The sequence below is a fragment of the Agelaius tricolor genome, unplaced genomic scaffold, assembly GCF_023055355.1.
Source record: "Agelaius tricolor isolate 1412-34295 unplaced genomic scaffold, bAgeTri1.0.p SCAF_49, whole genome shotgun sequence".
In the NCBI taxonomy this organism is placed as follows: Eukaryota; Metazoa; Chordata; class Aves; order Passeriformes; family Icteridae; genus Agelaius; species Agelaius tricolor.
Window position 1 is genome coordinate 1929537 of NW_027269309.1, and position 13353 is coordinate 1942889.

Sequence of the window (13353 nt, forward strand, 5' to 3'; positions counted from 1 at the left end):
CTAGTCACTAAATTAAAAAAATAAAAATCTGACTTTTAAATATTTTTCTTTTTATCCATGTTCAAGAGCACAGACAGTTTATTTTGTTAGCACATTTCGTGAAGGATGTATGCGTGTGAATAGCCATGAAAACCAGTGAAAATTTGGCGTTTGTTTGGGATATGATGGAAAAGAAGAAGCAGCCACTTAACGCCTTACAGTCTAAATAATCCACAGAGTATATCGGGTTGCAAAAGGGTCACAAAGTAGCAAAGAGAAGCCTAAACACCCAGAGACGTAGCATACATGTCTGCTAAGGAAGAACAAGGTATAGAGCATGCTGGCTAATTAAATAAATTTCACTTTAGACCCTGTTCCTTATGCGTGTAACCCTGGAAAAATCATCCCATAACAAGAAATGGACTCGGAAGAGATTTCTGTATCCATTCACAGTAAGGCTTTGAAGATATATGAAGTTTTATAGCATTTGTATTTTAAGGATTTAGGGCAAGTACATGTTCTTCCACTGAATAAAAACAAAGTTAGTACTTAAAAGGTTCAAAAATATATCAATCGTGACTTTTTTTTTACATAAATAAATTATATTGATTTTGGATTTAACAGCTGAAAAAACCCTTTCTGCTTCCACTGGAGGCAAAAACTGAACAAAATGTTAGTTAAATAGAGATAGCAGCATTTCTAAGAAATCTGTCGATAGTGATACAGTATCTATGCTACAAGAATGTTATTAAATAGAACACAATTATTGGGGGGGAGGAGGATTGCATTATGATTGGCTAAATCCTTTAAAAAAATCATCCAATCCAGTAAACTGGGAATAAATTCTGCGAAAATATAAACCAGCTGGTTTTTTTGACCACGGGTAACAGACTTCTTTGAGATGCTAATTTTAACATGTACATAATTTATAATCCCAAATGTATAAAAGACAATGACAAAAAGCATCATAAATAAATAATGCAAACTGAAATAGTTATGTCAAAACATTTGGACCATCTGATAAATTAGCAAAACTGCAACAGAAAAAAAAAGTAAAAAATACAGTAAATTGTGACAACCAAGTGTGAAACTGATGAGTAGCACACTCCAACTCCCTCCCCGCCTGGCCTTCACTCACTGCTGCACCACTGTGGCTTTATTCAATTCTCAGACCATGAGCTGCAAGTAAGAACCCCAAGAGAAAGAAGAATTAAAGGAGTGAGGGGAAGGAGAAATCAGAAGAGTTGCCTGTGGAGGAATCTCAGTACCCAGAGCGGGAGCGGAGGGCTGGCAGCATTAAAACCCGTCCATTTGAAATGCAGATGCTGAAATCATTTGGAGGACTGGAAATACTGTTCAACAGCAAACGGAATGGGAAGAAGCCAAAGTCTTCTCTTCACAGTCCACCACTAGAAGTAAGAAACTCAGGCTCTGAAAGTCTCAAGGGTCCTTATCAGAGGACTCCCCAAGGAGGGAAGCTGGCCTACAGCCTTCTCCGTATTTGCTGAAAGAATGCCGCTTCTGGGGTAAGGAGTGGAAAATATAAAAACTCAGAAAGCCTAAGTGTTCATATAAGAGCATTAAAATTGGTGTGGTCTGTTCATGGCTGGAAAAAAATACCTTTAGAGCACCTGTAATGCCATAGCTGAGAACTAACGCCAGAGAGGAGAACTGAAGACAAGCAGAATGATGAAGGAACTGGCTGCTACAAATACAGTAACCCCAGAAAAGTCATGCAAGTGTGCAAAACCTTTCCAGCTCAAGCTGGAAAGTTCTTGTAACTACCAAGGAAAGGGCAACTAAATTCCACATAACATAAAACCAAACGTTGGTTTTAAAAAACACAAAAGAATGTCTACATCATTTTTTCACTCTCTGCAGTTTGTCTCCAAACCTTTGAGGTGGGGTGATCAAGAAATTATATCACTACCAGTTTATGCTTTTCCTTTCAAAGAAATGAATATATGCATTTTCAATTATTAGTTATATACTTCTGTCTATACTACTATTCTAGTAACCATGATAAAATAGGGAAATACTTTAAATCAAAAATACACATTAGCACTTACTATAGCTGTGCTTTTAGCCCAAATATAGGCTTTTTCGTTCAGTGTCGCTGTAGACAGAAATACCCTTGTCTGTGTGTTAGACCAAGAGATAAACACTTTTCTTTTGCTTTTGTTTTTTTGCTGCTTTTTCTTCTCAAAGGAGTGAGCAATTTGCGGGGGGTGACCAAGTACTGGATTTGCTATTGTCAGCTGGGATGATTGACTGGAAAAACAGAATGAGAATTCGGTGCCTCCCATACTAGCTAGACAACACTGTTTATCTAATAAAGTGGCAAGACCCTGCAACTATTAACATGTAGTATGTCACCAGTTTTTTCTGACAGGGAATTAGGTAGATAGTATTACTCATGGAAACACAGGTTTATGAAGGTGGAGCAGGGTGGGAGGGGAAGTAACAAAGAGTTTATGGGATAAGAAACTCACAAGCCACAATCTTTTTGTGTTTTTCTTTCAATGAAACAAAAGGTCTAATCGGTATCGTGAGCTGCTTGGCGCTCCTCCTCTGCTGGTCCGTCCTGCTCCTTCTCTGCTGCCGCTGGCGGGCTCTGCTGCACACAGTTTTGACTGTTTGCAGCTTCTTTTTCCGGCAGTGAGACAGTTTCTGGCTCTGGATTTGCCAATTCCCCTTTCGCTTTCTTCCTCTTCCGCTTCTGGCTCTCCAGGTTTGCCGCCTCCGAGTGCCTGGTTTGCTGGATGCCAGGCAGCGCCATGCCGATGCCAGGGGAAAGGAACATGGAGGGATAGATCAGTCCAGGAGACATCCCTGGGATAAGAAATGGGTTAAAAGCTACAGGACTACTGGTAGTTATTGCGGATTCTGTCTGATTAGAAAATGAACTAGGACCAGGCTTATCTTCAGTGAGAGGTTCCTTTTTCCCATCCTGGCTGCCCCGTTTCTCCTCATTGGCTTTCTCGGCGCTGGCAGTGCCGCCTTTCGTTGTGCTTGTTAACGAAGTCGGAGCAGTGGCGGTGCAAGTTGTGGTCATCGGGGAGTTGAGGAGCCCTCCCACACCGAACATCTGGGGTACGGTCGCCATGCCCGGGAGCATCATGGGCAACATGCTCAGGGTGCTCTTCACATCCTCACCAGAGGGCACTGCTGCAAAGCCAGCAGGAAACCCAACCAGCCCAGTCAGAGGGATCCCTTGCATATTTCTCATGTTCTGAAGTCCCACTAGATCCATCCCTGCAATTAGTCCGTTCATGAACAGTGGTCCCATTCCAGTAGAAGAATCTGCTACAACACCAGGGCCTTTAAGGAGTTCATTCCGGGGCCTCCTCCCTCTCCGGCGTGGCCCAGTGTCCCGGAGCACAGGCTCGGTGAGAATGCGATTGAATTTGTTTTCGGGTAAGTAGCCCTGAAAATGAGACATAACAGAGAACACCTGACAGTTACTACTGCAGCAAAGGAAATCTGGCTTGTCTGTGCCCACATCTGTGTCCCAGATGGTGTTGGCACAGAAATATTTGCCTATGTGATATGGAATTTGAGAGGTACACACAACTTTTCCCCAAGAGATGCTGCCAAATGCAAAACACCCTTGCTCTGCCCTGGCAGGATCCTGCACTCTCTAATGCTCAGGGAGGGGAGGAGGAAGCATGTTTTTACCCTGTTTTTCACCCCAGCCCTCAGCACCAGCTACTCACAGCGTGAGAAGCACCAGGGCAGCATGGTGTCAGCTGCCCATTCAGCTCCCTGCCCAGCTCTAATTGTGCCTTCAGCAACAGGTGAAAAAATCCTCTTTGAGATGGGAAGGGCCAAATTTTCAATGCTCTGCAGGACAGCAAAGCTCATGGGATGACACAGAGAGTGGGTGTGCTGACTGAGGACTTCCTGGCCAGAGCTTCACAGAGATGTCAGGGAGCATTCAGAAAGGTCTTCTGACAGAAGAGACATAGGACCAAAACCCAGCAGCCAGAAGTGGGTGAGATCATCTGGTTACACAGAGCAGTTCAGGGGGATCCACAGCACAGCTTAACACTCCCTTTTTCAGCATCCTCAACAGACATTTAAACATTTCCATTTGTGGTTCCCTTAGGTATCAATATCACCACTCTTTGAACTATTTTGAATAATAAATTTAGGTAGGAAAAGTATTTCCTGTTGCCACCTGTAGTGCAGAAACGTGAATTAAGATGTGCCTGGCAGTCTGCTCAGCACAGCACCTGCCCAAGGAGGGAGAATCTTCTGGGAGCATCTCCCACTGGCACGTGGGAGAAGCTACACAGAGCCATGAGTGTCCCCAGGCTCTGTGGGCCAGCCAGCCCCAGCTCCTGCTGGCCTTAGCGCCCAGAGCCGCTGGCCATCCTTCTGCATCCCTCCCCTGCCAGGAGGGTATGCATTCTCCAAAAGCTCAGTGTCCATGGGGTGGGAATGATCATGGGATGCAGCCATTGGAGCAGGGCACAGGAGAGGTGCCCAGGCAGTGCCAGGCACACAGTGGTTTCTGTGGCAAAGGGATTGTCCCCTCAAGTCAGGGGAAGGAAGAGCTGTCAGCTCACCCAGGGCTGGCTGCAGAGGTGGGGCCCTGATGCCAGCCTGGACATGGAGCCATTTCCTGGGCAGTGGGACAGACCGTGCCAAATCTCCAGAGCTAAGGAAAAACCAATTTGAGAGCAGTACAAACCTCTAAAATTCACCAATAGATTCACCCTCCAGCCCTCTGCAAGGCTGTCACACAAACCACTGCAGCCCAAAACCAGGCAGCAGGTGAGAGGGACTGCAGGGAGAAGTCTGGATCAGGCCAGCCCACGGGGCAGGGCAGGACGATCTGGCAGTGCCGGGCATGCCGGAGGGGAGAGGCTCCTCACAGGCTCTGCCACACAGCAGGGCAGGGATTGGTGGATGGACAGGGTGGATGAATGTGGCGCAGGAGACTCTGCCCTGCCCCTCTCCCTGCCTGTGCCTGACCCTTCAGGCCTGGTGACCTGTAGGGCTTTTGGTGGGCCCACGGCTGTACAGGCAGAGCTCACAAGAGCTGATGAAAAGTATCAACTAGAGGTGTTTTTGAAAATTTGACCCATGAGAATGTTTTGTCCACACCCTTCCATCCAGCTCCTAGGGCATTCCTCTTGCCCCTGCTACCCTAAGCACGCTGAGCCCTGCTCCCGGGGCCTGGCCCCTCTCTGTGGCCACGGGGCTGGCACTGGCACGGCCCAACCTCCCGCTCTGCAGCCATCCCCTCCCACACACCCAGCCCAGGGCCTGCCTCGCAGCCCCCAGATCCTCACTGGAGAAAGGTTGTGGGGATGGGGAGGGGAAAAAAAAAGATGACATGATACAGATTTCTCCAAAAGCTCTAACTTACTGAAAGCTTAACAATGTCAGCCCAGTCAGCTGCAACAGCATACTCCAAGTTTGCATCAAGCCACCTTGGCAATTCCTTCAATGCTGGTGCCGTGGCTCCCCCTAACTATAAAACACAGCAGAAGGATGACCTCTATTGCAGAGAGAGTTATGTAAAATAATACAAAAAATATGATTACACTTCCCCTAGCTTCTTGCTTTGGGCTGCAATTTGGCTGGGGTGGAGACTCTTGCCTTGCTACACTTGCCTTTCTGCAGGATTTAAAGTGTGCCTGCTGCCTCCAGACACACAGCTCAGGGAGAAAAGGCAGGCTCAGCCTCTGTGGCCCAGCTCACTGCCCTCTCAGGGACCAGTGATGGGGACAGAGCTTCTGTAAAAGCCATATTTAGAACTGGATAAGTCTCCAGCTCACCCAGAAAAGGCCAGGCATGGGGGCAACAAAGGGGAACACAGATGTGGCTGAAACAACCTTTCTGCCTCACTCTTTAGTTCTGCTTTTAGATGGGATTAATGTCACATCACCTTCTGACCTTGTACAGTCCTGGGTGTGTTTAAGAACTAATTTTGGTGCAAAGTACTCCTGAACACCCCTTCTTGTTCAGAGAGGCGAACCTCAGTGCCCTGGAGATTAAACTGCAGACAAGTAAATCCAAGCTCCGTGCTCAGAAAGCAAGAAAAAGCCCTTCCAACCCTCGACTTTCTACAAGCCCAGCAGCGGGATGGGTATTGGTGTGCTCTAGCCTGTACCTCATAAGGAGGAACAAACCAAAGGTACTTGCGTGGCAATGTTACAGATTGTGGCATATTGCAATGAACTCAAGGGGAACAACCAAATCTAGGATGGAAAGCACATGACACAGCTGTGCTGAGCGTGGCTTTAAAGCCAAAGGCTGTTTCCCATTGCCACTGAGAAGTCTGTGCCCCCTGGAAAGTGATGACACTCCCACATCCCTTACTTCACAGAGACAGTCACTTATTTCACTGGTCTGCATGTCCCTGGGCACACATGTGTCACAGGATAATGTAGATTAGAGACCTCTTCCAGACTTTTGTCTCATCCATAGGCTTCTCTGGATTAAATCTCCCCCACAGGTGAGCTCAAAGTCTGCTAAGCATTTTGGGACACTGAGGGCAGAGCACAGAACAGGCCTTTGCTTACCCGCCGTCCGGTACCCTTATGTACCACCGGCACCCGCTCCTCTCCCGTCAGAGAGCTAATGTCCAGTTTGTTGGGGTCCTTGCAGCGCTGCCTCCTCTGCTTGGGCTTGTCTGAAAAATTCTGGAGTGCAAACAAGACAATGTTAATGAGACTAGATGGCTTAATGAGCCTGGCTGGCTACAAGCCCTGCAGGAGAGCAGCAAGGATGGGCTCCCAAGGGACAGGGAATCCCTGCAGGCTGGGGCAGGAGTAGCACCAGCAGCACAAACCGGTCCCTGCCACAGGATCAGCTCTCAAATAAGCAAAACTGATTTTTGTAGATATAAAGGGGTCTCCAGTGTACCCCACTTAGAGCGCCCTAGCCCTTTCTAACTCTCCTCCACTCCTGACACTGCAGGTTCTTATACATGCATCTGTAAACAGGACACTGCATACACCCAGTAAAGAAAGAACAGGTCTGTGTGTGCCACTTGTCACTCTCATACAGCCACCTGCTCCTCACCACCCATTTTCACGACAGAGATGCTGCACCATGTTTCTTTGGGATCAGAGCCCTCTGAACTGCAACCTACCGAGTCACAGCCAAGTCACTGCACACCCCCTGTCGATGTGCCTGCAGGGACGGAGCATTATAACCAACAACTTGGAAAGCCCAGATTCCTGAGAGTCAGAAAAAAGCCCTGAGTGCAGTTCATCCTTTGAACTGAACTACTGCAATACCCTAAAGCCTCTCTCAATCCATCCTACACGGACAGAAGAAATCCTGCAGGGCTGGCTGAGGCACTGGGGCTTTCTGGGAGCAAGAGCTTCACCAGAGGCACAGTCAGACTGGACAGGCTCCAGTACCTCCCCGGAAGGCAAGGGTGTTGGGAAGGAGTGGGAAGGCATCTCCACACCTGCTCCAGTGAGGCCCTGGCCCTGGGCACACAGCTGGATGTGTCTCTGAACTTTGAAAAGAAACGCCATCCTGCTGAGCAGATGTTGGGCTCCTCAGCTCTCATCTCTAACAAGCTTTAAAACGCTCATGCCTTGCCTGTACTTCAAGCTCCAGAAAATCCTCGCCTCAGGCACATGATCCTCCAGGACCAAGATGCAGTCTTTTCTGTTTTACCACCACATTTCTTCCTGCTCTGTTTCATGGTCTGTGCTCTGCCTACCACATGGTCAAACAGCCTAAATAAGCTGAAACCTGTAGCAAACCAACCTGTGAAACCAAGAGCTGGAGGTTTCTGAGAGAGCAGGAAGAATCAGACAGACTGTGCACCTCACTCTGAGCCACTGCTTTCTGAGAGCATCCATGGCCACATGGCCACAGCCTGTCAGCCTCCAACACAGCCTCTTCGGTCTGGCTCTTAAAGAGAGCATGTTTTCTCTTGCCTGGGAACCTTATTTAGTACAACAGCACTGCCTATAATTACCACAGGTGAAAAAGAACAACATAGACAGACCTTGAACACCTCAAATGCATTTTCTCATTTCTGTCCCCATCCGTCCCTGGCCCTTCTGGAACACACTGTGCATTGGGCAGATAGATGCACTGCAGCTGGAGAACCGACCTTGGGTAACAGGGCTCAGCTCCTGGAGGATGCCAGACAGGTCCATGCCCAGGGAACCCTGAGGGTACTGACAGTCCCCCATCTGGGCATGTTTGTGTTCTGGGGGAAAGCAGAGGAGTTCTTCAGCAGCAAGTGCCTTTTGTTGCTGTACAGGGCAACAGTGCTCACCTCTAAAACATGTAATGAATCCCTGAACAGCCCCAATGAACACCACAAACCGTGTTACAAGAAAGAACATAACACAAAGGGCAATGCACAAGGCAGGCACACACAAACACACACAGACACACACACACACACGTGTGCCACTGAAGGCCACCCTTACTGTGCCAAAGCTGGGGACATCGAGTGTGTAGTCAGACTGCTGCCGGAGCCAGTCAAGGAGACTCTTATTCGGGACAGCCTTCTCTTGGCTGCCTACAGCTGGGACTGGCTGTGGAGCTGAGGTAGCAGCAACTGGCCCATCAGGGAGGGGACTGTTCTGAGGAGGCTGTGGCTGCTCTTCCTGAACGTCCTGCCATGGAAGGAGGAGCAGGGACAGCCCATCAACAACTGCAGTGATGCATGTGCACCCCGAGAAGCCCAGCTCCCAAAGCAGATCATCTGCTCCCATCACACAGGCTAATCCAGATAGGCCCAGTGCCTGTTCCTTAAATCACCACCCATCACCACATTACATTTCCACTCCATCCCCAGCACTGGTGGTAGGGAAGGCACAGAAAGCTGAGATATGCTTCTGAACTCACAAGGAAACTCTCCAATCACCAGGAAGACCAACTTCCCCTCAGATCACTCCTAAAAGTGGTCTAGGGATGCTGGTCTTGCTCTATTCTTTGAGTGGATCCCAGGAGAGAAGGAGAAAGGGAGTAGTAGGATCTTGTCTTCCTCATCTTCCCTAAACCTAAACATTCCCTGAGGTGGGACAGCTGCTTTTAATAATGTTTAAAAGGATTCAAACACTCCAGAGTGCTGTAAACCAGAGGGGCAACTTCCTTTCCTCCCTGTAGTATCTACTCCTACCTGGTCCTGCACAAACCAAGCTGTCCTGGAGGAAGCAGTGCAGTGTCATGGACAGCAGAGTTTGGAGGGGGGAACTGGGCCATGAAACAAACTGCTGACTCCACTGGGTTCATGCGAAAGGGGGGAGCATCAACCCACCTGCAGCCTGTTTGGAAGAGGCCTCTCCTTCAAGAAGATGAGGTCCATCCCTTCAACATTTTTCCTCCTGCCCCGTCTCCTCCTCATGGCAGCATCATCTCTTCGGAGGCTGCCATTTACAATCTGTCCAGTGACAGGATGGATTAACCCTGCCTGTAGGATGCCAGACAAGTCCATGCCCAGGGAGCTCTGGAGGGCATTCACGGTCCCCAATTTGGGCATGTTTGTGTTCAGGGGGAAAGGAGAGGAGCTCCCTGGGGACCCATCAGAGCCTCTGGACAAGTCCACCGCTGCCTCGCGCCAGCCGTTCAGCACAATGGGTGGATGGACATGGGCTGCTGCCAGCTGCTCCAGGCTCCTCTGTTTGGCATCTCTCTCCATCTCAAATTCATAGGGTCTCCTGTGCTTCTGCTCATCTTTTGCAAAGGCAGGGCTCAGGAAACCTTCCTGTGTGTACCAAAGGCACAGAGGGTTACAGCTGCTCCTATCCTGCCCAGGGACCACAGCTCCTCACACCAGCACTGAGCTAAGAGTCATCCCTGCCTCTCCAAGGAGCCCTGAGGGATGTCCTTTCTGTGGGCATATCATATCTCTTTCCCGGTGTGGGGGTGGTGCAGGAGCACCCTTGCACACACTCAGATATCCCAAGGTGTTATAACCATAGCTGCTCTGCCAGCTGCTGGGGCCCCAGGCCACCAGCTCCTGTCTGTCCAATGTGACTGTTGGGGACTGGGGCACTGGGACTTGGGAGCTGGGGACTTGACAGGGCAGTGCTCCTCGCACCCCTTCCTTTGGGATACCAGTGGGATGTCCCCTTTGACTATGTCAGCCACTCCAGCGCTGACTCTGGAAGCACCTTTAGAGCCACAGAAGCTGCAGAGCTGCCAACAGCAGCTGCCTTCCAAGGAGGGGGGCAGGGCTGAGAGCATGGGGCACCCTCCAGGACCTACTGCCAGGGGACCAAGTGGCTTAAGCCATGTGTTATACACCCCAACTGGCACCAAGGGGCCACACTTGGGAAACTCCTGAGTACTTCTGGGCAATGTCTCACCCTAGAGTTCTGAGCCTTTCACTGCCTGAGAGCCCCCCTCACCTTTTGTACTCGTGACATTAAGACCCCGTTATTGAAGGTGGAATCGGCGGCTTCTGACTCAGTAAAGCTGCTCCTGCTGCCGGTGCTGCTGGCCATGGCTGGGGCTGTCAGCAGGCTCTGTGCCTCAAACTGCTGGCTGGAGGAAGGCCACTTGCCCTTCAGGATGGCGTGGCAGATGTTGTCAATGCGGTTGATGATCACACGGTCCTGCAAACAGAATTGGATGGTGGCAAGCTAAAACTGGAATGAGTGACCTGTATACAACAACAGCTCAGGATTAAAGTCAAGCCCAGCCCAGGTGATCTCAGCTCAGCAGGGAGCTGCTTTGGGGGCAAGCATCTCCACGGCACAGATGCTTGGGAAGAGCATGTTGGCCAGAGCATCCAATGAGGTCTGCAGAAGAGCAGGAGGCAGAGCTGGAGCTGTGTGAGCTACTGCTGGCCAGGGCTACCTAGAAACACTTTGATACAAATTGTGTTCATTTTAACCTCACCTTAGGCCACTCAGAGAAGGAGTAAAGCGTCTTCTCCTGCAGCAGCTGGGCAATGGTTGGTGCCCGGGCATCCTGAAGATCATCAATCTCCCCGGGCAGGACAGAAGCAGAATTCTTGTTCTCTTCCTCCAAGTACTTCTCTGGACCATCTAAAAAAGCAATGGAGAATAGAGCCCACAACCACCCTGCCTTTCTTCCCATCTAGAGGTGGGTATCTCCTTACACATTCCCACCCCAAAGCCCAGCTAGCTCCACAAAGGTCCAAAACAGTCCCCAAGTCTCCAAGAGAAGCAGCAGACTTGGACCAGGGCAGGCAGCGCAAGCTACTCAGGAAGGACCATCATTCCCCTGAGCTGAGTTTGGGGGGCTTGAAGTGCAGTAGCCCCCATGTGTGGCCATTCCCAGGTGGGCAAGAGGGAGGGCATATGCTTTTCCAAAGGGAGCTGCTCAACAGTGCTCTGTGCCAGAAAGGGAAAGGCATCCTGCGTTCCATGGCATGCTCTTAGCAGAAGGGCTGCTGGAGCTCAGGGTGGAGAGTTCTGGTCAGCTCTACTGGCAAATGCAGCCTCCAACACCTTTTGCTCCCAGTTGCAGCAGCTAAAGGGACCTCAGATCCTACAGATGGGAGGCCACTCCACGGGCCGGCCAGCCCCAAGGTTTGGCTCTGCAGGGAGGACAGCAAGGCCCTCCCACCATAGCCAGAGGTGACTGTCAACCCGAGGGAGTTCTCAGGACATTACCTTGGCTCTGGTTGCTGCTGGCTTTCTCCCCGTCATCTCTGTTCTCACACTCTTCTTGCTTTATGCCCTGAGGCTCAGGGTGCAGGGTCTCTGTGCAGCCTGTCTGCCCCTCAGCATCTTGGCCCAAGGGCTCCTCCCTGACACAGGGAGCCTCTGCCCCCTGAGGCCTCCCCTGAGGCAGAGGTGTGGGCAGGCTGAAAGGCTGGCTTTGAGCCTGGTCCAGTGAGTGCTGCTGCTGGGTGCTCTCCTCATTCAAGCCACAGTCCTCCCTGACCTCTGTCACAGGCTCCCCCAGACCCAGGGACTCCCTCTCGCCATTTACATCTTCTGGGCAAGTGTCCTCTGGTGTGGGGAGACCAGAGCTCTGCTCCTCACACCCCAGTTCATGAGCTTCGGGGTCAAAATCAGCCCTGGTCCTGGGACCATTCAAGCCTTCCACAGCATCTGCTGCTGCCTCAGAGTTATCATCGTCTTCTTCTTCCTCCTCATCTTCCTCACTGTGGCTCTGACTTGGCCCCGACTTTGCCTCCAATCCTTTCTCCTGCAGCAGACTGATGAACCTCTGCTCAGGAGGGACCTTTAGTTCATAGCTATGGAGACTGGGACTGTAGAGCCCCACATTTAGGACCCTTTCCACGGTGCCATGCTCAGGCAGCCCTGCTGCCGGGCTGGCAAGTGCTCCATTCTGTTCCAAGCCTTTGCTGAGTTTGGCTGAGGCACTCTCTGGAGGATTGCTCTCGGGGGTAGAAGGTGAAGGCTCAGCTTCTTCATTCTGATTGTCCATTCGGTCAGAGCCCACCTGCAAACCCTCCAGGAAGGGAGCCTCTCTCATAGCATCTGCATCGCAGCTGGATGGATCCTCATCCCCCTCCAGCTTGCCCTCAGAGAGTTTGGTGCCGCTGTTTCCGACATCCGTGCAGCTGGGGCTGTCCCTGGCGAGGGAGCTCTGCTCGCTGGGACAGGCCTTCTCATCGTACATCATGCACACCAGCGAGTCCGGCAGCGAGCTCTCGTCGTAGTTACTGGAAATGATGTCCCGGACTTCAGACATGAATGTTTCACAGTTTGTGTCCAGCGGGCTGCCCCCAGCCTGGGACATGGTGCTGTCTATGGTTTCTAGCTTGATGTGACTCTCAGCTTCATTCTCCAGGGCTTCACAGGACTGATCCATCTGGCTATATATGGGGGAACTGTAGAGTTTGGAGTTAGACTGGTAAAGGCAGCACAGGGTTTCTGGGCCTGGGAGCCCTGTTCTTTTATGCTGGGCATAGTTTCTGTATGCATCTAGAAAGGACAGCTGGGGGTCATTCATGATGTAGTAGTCAGTGCGGTTCAGGCCGTGCTTGGCAGTGCCGATGAGCAGGTCCCGGTCGTGTTTGCCACACTCCCACCACACGGGCAGGTAGAGGCTGGGCTGGCACAGCTTGAGGCGCTCGTGGAGCTGCGGGCACTTGAGCACCTGCTCGCGCACCTTCCGCAGCAGCTCGATGCGGTACAGGGTCCTGGCAGCACGCTCCTCCGTGATGGGCTCCACGTAGATGTCAGGGTCTGGAGGACCTGCAGCAGGGACAGCAAAGCCAAGGACACATTATTTGGGCTGGCAGGAGTTCCTCAGAGGCAGTGATGAGCAAGCTGAGTTTTAACCTTGCTCATACTGCAGGTGAGGTGGGGCCAGTGTTTGTAGCCACTGCTGAGGCCTCTTTTTCCAGCCTCAGTACCTTCCAGTCATATCTCACCAAATGGACACAGGGAGTAAAACCCCCTGACTTCAGCAGCTGGATCAAGAGCAGCACCAGCT

General features: G+C 50.9%; 1 protein-coding gene across 9 annotated transcripts in view; it reads right to left on the reverse strand.

Annotated features, from left to right (window-relative positions):
* Window positions 1-450: 450 nt before the first annotated feature.
* CHD6 (chromodomain helicase DNA binding protein 6) overlaps window positions 451-13353 on the reverse strand; it is a 98453-nt gene continuing 85550 nt past the window's right edge. For 6 of the 9 annotated variants that reach the window (XM_071455512.1, XM_071455515.1, XM_071455513.1 and 3 more), the window contains 8 exons: window positions 11556-13112; window positions 10816-10964; window positions 10323-10529; window positions 9230-9676; window positions 8397-8585; window positions 6516-6635; window positions 5357-5461; window positions 451-3406 (listed from right to left, as the gene is read on the reverse strand). In XM_071455512.1, coding sequence (XP_071311613.1) covers window positions 2516-3406; window positions 5357-5461; window positions 6516-6635; window positions 8397-8585; window positions 9230-9676; window positions 10323-10529; window positions 10816-10964; window positions 11556-13112 — 3665 coding nt within the window. In that variant the 3' untranslated portion in view covers window positions 451-2515. The remainder of the gene's footprint in view (window positions 3407-5356; window positions 5462-6515; window positions 6636-8396; window positions 8586-9229; window positions 9677-10322; window positions 10530-10815; window positions 10965-11555; window positions 13113-13353) is intronic. The other 3 variants (XM_071455518.1, XM_071455516.1, XM_071455517.1) reach the window with 2 other exon arrangements.